The 6,000-nt window shown below is 38.0% G+C and overlaps 1 protein-coding gene across 1 annotated transcript in view; it reads right to left on the bottom strand.

Moving 5' to 3' along the window:
* Positions 1–1,458: 1,458 nt before the first annotated feature.
* Positions 1,459–6,000, bottom strand: part of BTC (betacellulin) — a 28,085-nt gene continuing 23,543 nt past the window's right edge. Inside the window, exons 7-8 of the mRNA XM_063611014.1 lie at positions 4,749–4,858; positions 1,459–3,379 (exon numbers count right to left, since the gene is read on the bottom strand). Of these exons, the coding sequence (XP_063467084.1) occupies positions 4,750–4,858 (109 nt within the window). The 3' untranslated portion in view covers positions 1,459–3,379; position 4,749. The remainder of the gene's footprint in view (positions 3,380–4,748; positions 4,859–6,000) is intronic.

The following is a 6,000-nucleotide window of genomic DNA, read 5'->3' as shown; positions in this document are numbered from 1 at the left end:
TCTTCACTTGTTCCCTTGAAGCATCACCTCCTGGTCCCTCCACTTCTGGTGCTTTCAGAGGAACTTCGTAGCATTTGACAAAGACTTAAGAAATATTTGATGAGCCCAGGAGTTCAAGACCAGCCCAGGCAACATAGGAAGACGCCGTCTCAAGGAAAAAAGAAAAAGCCAGGCATGGTGGTACATGCCTGTGGTCCCAGCTTCTCAGGAGGCTGAGTGGAAGGATTGCTTGAGCCTGGGAGGTTGAGGCTATGATGGTGTCACTACACTGCAGCGTGGAGGACAGCAAGACTCTGTCTCCAAAAACAAAATAAAAAATAAATCTTGGAGCTTACCAAAGATTTGGGACAGAGGCCTTTATTTCTCAGAGCCAATCATCAGTTCAGATGTAATTTCCTACAGGAGCTTGCCCTAATTCTTACTAAGCAGGGCTAAGTGACACTCCTCTCTGTTCCTTAATACCCTGAGCTTTTCTCAGAGCAACAAATTGCATTGAAATGTTCAGTGAGTAGCTGTTTCCCCCACTTAGAAACTCTAAACTTCTAAGAGTCATTCCTTCTTAGCATTTGTCACAGTGGGTGGAACAGTACCTGAAACACAGTGGTGCCCAATCAGTGCTTGCTGAACTCCCTGCTCCCTCTCCATGCTCCCATGAATGTCTGTGTGGTGCCAACAGAATGCTGTTGCTAGAAATGTTCATTTAATATGATAAAAGACACTATTTGAAAATAATAATTTGATATTTTGTTTTACAGAAGATGTCGTTTCCTCTTTAAGAAACCATTGTCCACAATCCCAGGATGCACCTGAGTTGGTCAGAATCTTGGTTCCAGGTTACAGAAACCCAAACAGAACTAGCTTAAGACAAATGAAGAATTTATTATGAAGACACTAACATGTCTCATCGTGCCCATAGACAGGAATGGTGCTAAACTTTGAGAATGCCTGTAATCAGGACTCATGTTCTGTTGGGAAATTTGTGCCTTGTCTCTGTTTTTCACTCAGCATTTGCTTAAATCTTCTCTTGCTATATGCTGACCACATTCCTTTGTTTTTCTGTTCCTCATGAAGCAAAAGGGAACTGCCAATAGCTTCAAAATGCATATTTTTTCACCCCAAGAACCCAGTGAAGACTGACTTCAGTTCAAGTTTCCAATTTCTCTGGGAGTGACTCTAATTGGCCCAAGTTTATTAAGTGCCCACTTCAGACCAATCAAATGCAGCTGGAGGTGGAGTTCAAAAATATGGCCAGGGTATTGGGAAGACAGTCCCATAGATGTCCAACACACTCCCAGATGCTTTAGTTCCTAAAGAAAACACATGGTCAGGATGGATTCTTTCAAGTACATTAATGGATAGGGTTTACAAAGCATAAGGTATTCAAAAGCAACAGTGTTCAAATTTATTTTCATTAGTAATTCATGGTAAAATAAAAAATTCCCAAGTAACCACGTTTACTTTGTTTTAAAAATAAATTTATTTTGTTACATGATAATATTGATAGTTTACATAAACAAAGTTATTTAGTGTATGCAAAGCAACTATAAAATACATTTTGAAAAGATATAAAAATCTTTGAAATTCTTTCTTGATAACAGATCTACCAAATTTTGAGAGCCACCATTGACATTTTAGGATCAAAAAAAATGGCTTGAGAGATTTTGTTGGTCAGCCAAACTCAGTCCAGGAAAAAAGAAACATTAAAGCATTGTTTTGTGTTTTTAAAAGCTCTAATGGATATTTATTCCAAGCTCCTTTCGTATCAAAGAAGACTACATAAGAGAAAGGGCATGAATGAGCTTAAATGAGACTTTTGAAAATAAGGCATATACAACATGGATCAGTTGGATATAATTGTGTTTCAAGTATGACCATTAAATCAGGAGAAAAAATAGACTTTGAAAATTATCAGTTGTTTGGCTTAGCTTTTACTGATAGGGGAGCTATTTCTGTATTATATATAAGTACAGCCCCAGCTTCACTCAAAACACCATAGACGCTAGAAGGTAATATGTGATTTCAGCATTTGTCTGAATTCTCCACTTCACTATGGAATCTACATTGCAAAGTAAAATTTGCAAAGATTCTGAAAAAGAAGCTGCTTGGCTGACAGGCACAATTTGGGGGACATCTTCCATCGATTTTTGTAAGTGAACCACCTAATCAACGTAAAATGTTAAATATTCTATGAAATATTCACTAAATGTAGATTGTACTTTTCCAGGTTTAAAGCAGTGTTTATTAAATATATCATGGAGTAAAGGAGTACTTGGCAAGATGGTCCCAAGTAATAGATGTTATGGTCACGAATTTACTGCATCAAAATTTACCTGAGAGCAATCATATATGCTGTCATCAAGAAGAACATAAATGAGGATATGGTCACAACCAGTCCCTACCTGGTCTCTCCAGTGCTGTCACTGACCATTACTCCCGTATAAACAGCCTCTTTCAGTAATACTATTTATATTTTATTGAGCATAAACACTTACCCAGGGCTTAAGGAATGCCAAGCATTTACTTTTCCATCTCTATTCATTTCCCTAGTTATGGGGCCAATCTATTTGCTTTAATAATGTAAAAATGTAGTCACATCATTGAGAATTTATAAAGGAGCAAAGAAACATAATAAAAGTCAATTCTATAGAAAGCATGATGGTAACAGCAATATAGGCCAGGATTTCTCATTCTGTGTGCCTGTAGGAAGATGGTCTTGACATCTCACAATCATACCAAAACACAGTTCAGTATAAAACCTTGGGTTATATTATTGAGTTGGGTTGCACCGATTCAGATTAACAAAAATGATGGTTAAGAGCATAGATTTTGATTTAGATAAATCTTGATTTCTAGTCCGTCTCTACCAATCTCCAGCCCTCTAAATCTGGATTAGATTATTTGACTTGACTTCTTTGGCCCTGTTTCCATATGTAGGAAATGAGGATTATAATAGCTATCTCATGGATTGCTGAATGGATTAAATGAAATAATATATTTCAAACTTATTAGCACATGGTAAATGCTTGATAAATGGTAGCTTTATTATTAATTCAATTCCTAAGACCTAAACTCCTTTCTACTTTTCTTTTTTGTCTGACTAGTAATCCTGGTGACAATACTTAAGTGAAAGTTTACTGAAATTTCCCTTCTGTTGTTGCTACCTAACCAGTTGCGTTTTTCCCAATAACTAGACAATATACATATAATTAACGTTCTTATTAAAAAAATAAACAACACAAACTAAAGTTGCAAATAAAAAGTAAATACATTATTTAAAATTCATGTCTACTAGCTGTTTTCCTGAGACACATTCTGTCCATTTTCAAATGAGCAAGGCACTTTGCAGCTTGCCACCAACCTGGAGGTAACTTCATAGCCTCTGAGAATGAAGAAAATAACAGCACGTCACTTAAAAGAAATGGACTATGCAATAATAATACTAATTAAAAAATCCAGAGCCAGCGATTTTGTTTTCAATTCAGTAATGTTGTTTTTGTAATAAGTTAGGAGCACATATAATTTCTCATCAAGCATTTACCAACCCCATTAAGCTGCTGGGATTTTCTGGAAGAGATTCTTTGTACAACTGAGCTGTGGAAAGACACTACTCTCTCATACTGGATGTAAACAAAGAAGCTTGTAGCCCTAATTACTACTGGCCTTTCTTATGACCTAAGAGGAACTGACCAAGGATGAAAGCCAACTCAGAACAGTGAGCAGAAAGAGAGAAATAACCTGTTTCCTTATGTGTGGGCCTCTGGTTTGACAAGTGTGAAGCCCACCTTACCTCTGGACTGCCATTCATGTGAGCTAATACGTTGCCTTCATTTTAAGCCAGGCCAGTTTGAGTTGGATTTTATGTTATTACAACCAAAACTATCCTGCTTTGTTGTGCTAGTTACACGTCATGTGCCTTCTTGGAGCCTTTCTCTGCCCTGCTCTGTCTCCAGGAGACTGACCACTTCAGATTCCATCACCAGGGCTCCATTGCCCTCTGGTTTCTGGTGGGTTTAGCTAGTAGGAGGCACCTGCTGAAGATCCGAAGGCAAAAGGAGAGAAAGTTTGGAATACTTCTTCCCCTATTTCCTCCCTCTGTCCTTGGTTGTATTTGACAGTGGCTATTCCCTCCACAACCACAGCTCCTGCCTCGGGGACCCTCCTCCAATGTGCCTCTGAATGCCAAGGTAATATTTACCTCAGCCCTTCCTATAGAGGAAGGGCAACAGCTCCCAACCATTCCCAAGCTCAGGAAGCCTCAGTGTACCTTTCCTTAACCTTGATCCATGGTTCCTTCATTAAAGTCTATCTATCGGATCATCTGAGAAGATTTGTGATTCCTGCACAATCCTTACTGCTGCAACATTTAAAGAGCTTATAACAGTGCTTGGCATTGTGGTAAATGCTCAATATATGTAGTTATTATTGCTATTGTTATTTTCTTTCAATGTAAAGTGTCTATATTAAAATACCTCTTTCGTGTGCCCAAAAATGAGAAAGAAAAAATTATATAAATATCCCCACAACCATGCAGAATTAGAATGCCTATCTCTGTGGTAACATGCAGAAAAAAGATATGAGGAAGTATTTTATCTGGCTTCAGATTCTATGAAAAAAACCATTGATTTATTTTTAGATGTTTTTAAATATAATGAAATTCTAATGAATGATTTACTAGATGCAAGTAAGCCCAATCTCACCAGTTAAATGTCACCTGAATAGTTTTCTATCAGCAAGTTTATCTCACTTACATTAAGCAATATTTGTCTCTTCAATATCTTCATTGATAGGAGTTATATCTTTACCCAGAGTTTCCATTTCTTCTTCTTTCTTCTTTCTTTTACGATGTTTCCGAAGAGGACTTAGAAAATACATGTTAGAAATTAGTATGGGCCTAGTAGTTCACGTGAACACAAAATTATCCATCAAGAGATCCTATGATCAGGTTTCTTTTTAAAAAAAAATTTAGGGCTCTAGGCCGGGCACGGTGGCTCATGCCTGTAATCCCAGCACTTTGGGAGGCCGAGGTAGGTGTATCAACTTGAGGTCAGGAGTTACCAGCCTGGTGTACATGGTGAAACCCCATCTCTACTAAAACTACAAAAATTAGTTGGATGTGGTAGTGGGCGCTTGTAATCCCAGCTACTCAGGAAGCTGAGGTAGGAGAATTGCTTGAACTCAGGAGGCAGAGGTTGCAGTGAGCCAAGATCAAATCGCCATTGCACTCCAGCCTGGGCAACAGAGCAAGACTCTACCTCTAAATAAATAAATAAATAAATAAATAAATAAATAAATAAATAAACAAATAAAAACTCCCTCTATGGTAGTGCTTTTTTCCCTAGGACATTGCAAAGAAAGGAATCACGAGAACCCTCTTTATGTGTGGACCACAGTGAAGGGTAGATGCAAGAGTTTAGGAATCTAGGCAGCTTCTCAAGACAAAAAGATACCACTTTAATAAGATAGTTTTCTTTTTTTTTGGTAGCATACTCGGTGGTAGTCCTGCTCTGCAAAAAAAAAAAAAATAATAAAAATAAGTTTCCAAAAAGAAACTACTTTAATTAAGAATTGTCCCAGGACCAGGTACAGTGGCTCACTCCTGTAATCCCGCTACTCAAGAGGCTGAAGCGGGAGGATCATTTGAGGCTAGGAGTTCAAGACCAGCCTGGACAACATAATGAGAGCCAGTCTCTACAAAAAAAAAAAAAAAAAAGCCTGGCTTGGTGGCACGCACTTGTATTCCCCGCTACTCAGGAGGCTGAGGTGTGAGGATCGCTTAAGCCCAGGAGTTTGAGGCTGCAGTGAGCTATGTTTGCACCACTGCCCTCCAGCCTGGGCAAAAGAGTGAGACTCTGTCTCAAAATAAATAAATAAATAAATACATACATACATACATACATACATACATACATACATACAAATAAAAATTGTGCAAAGCCACTCTGTCTCAGAGAAAAAGCAGGATGTTTCCTGATTTTCAAAGTTCTGGTATATAATAGAAAG

Source organism: Symphalangus syndactylus, chromosome 10, assembly GCF_028878055.3.
Source record: "Symphalangus syndactylus isolate Jambi chromosome 10, NHGRI_mSymSyn1-v2.1_pri, whole genome shotgun sequence".
In the NCBI taxonomy this organism is placed as follows: Eukaryota; Metazoa; Chordata; class Mammalia; order Primates; family Hylobatidae; genus Symphalangus; species Symphalangus syndactylus.
Note: the sequence above shows the minus strand (reverse complement) of the source record. Positions and strands in the feature narration are given on the sequence as shown.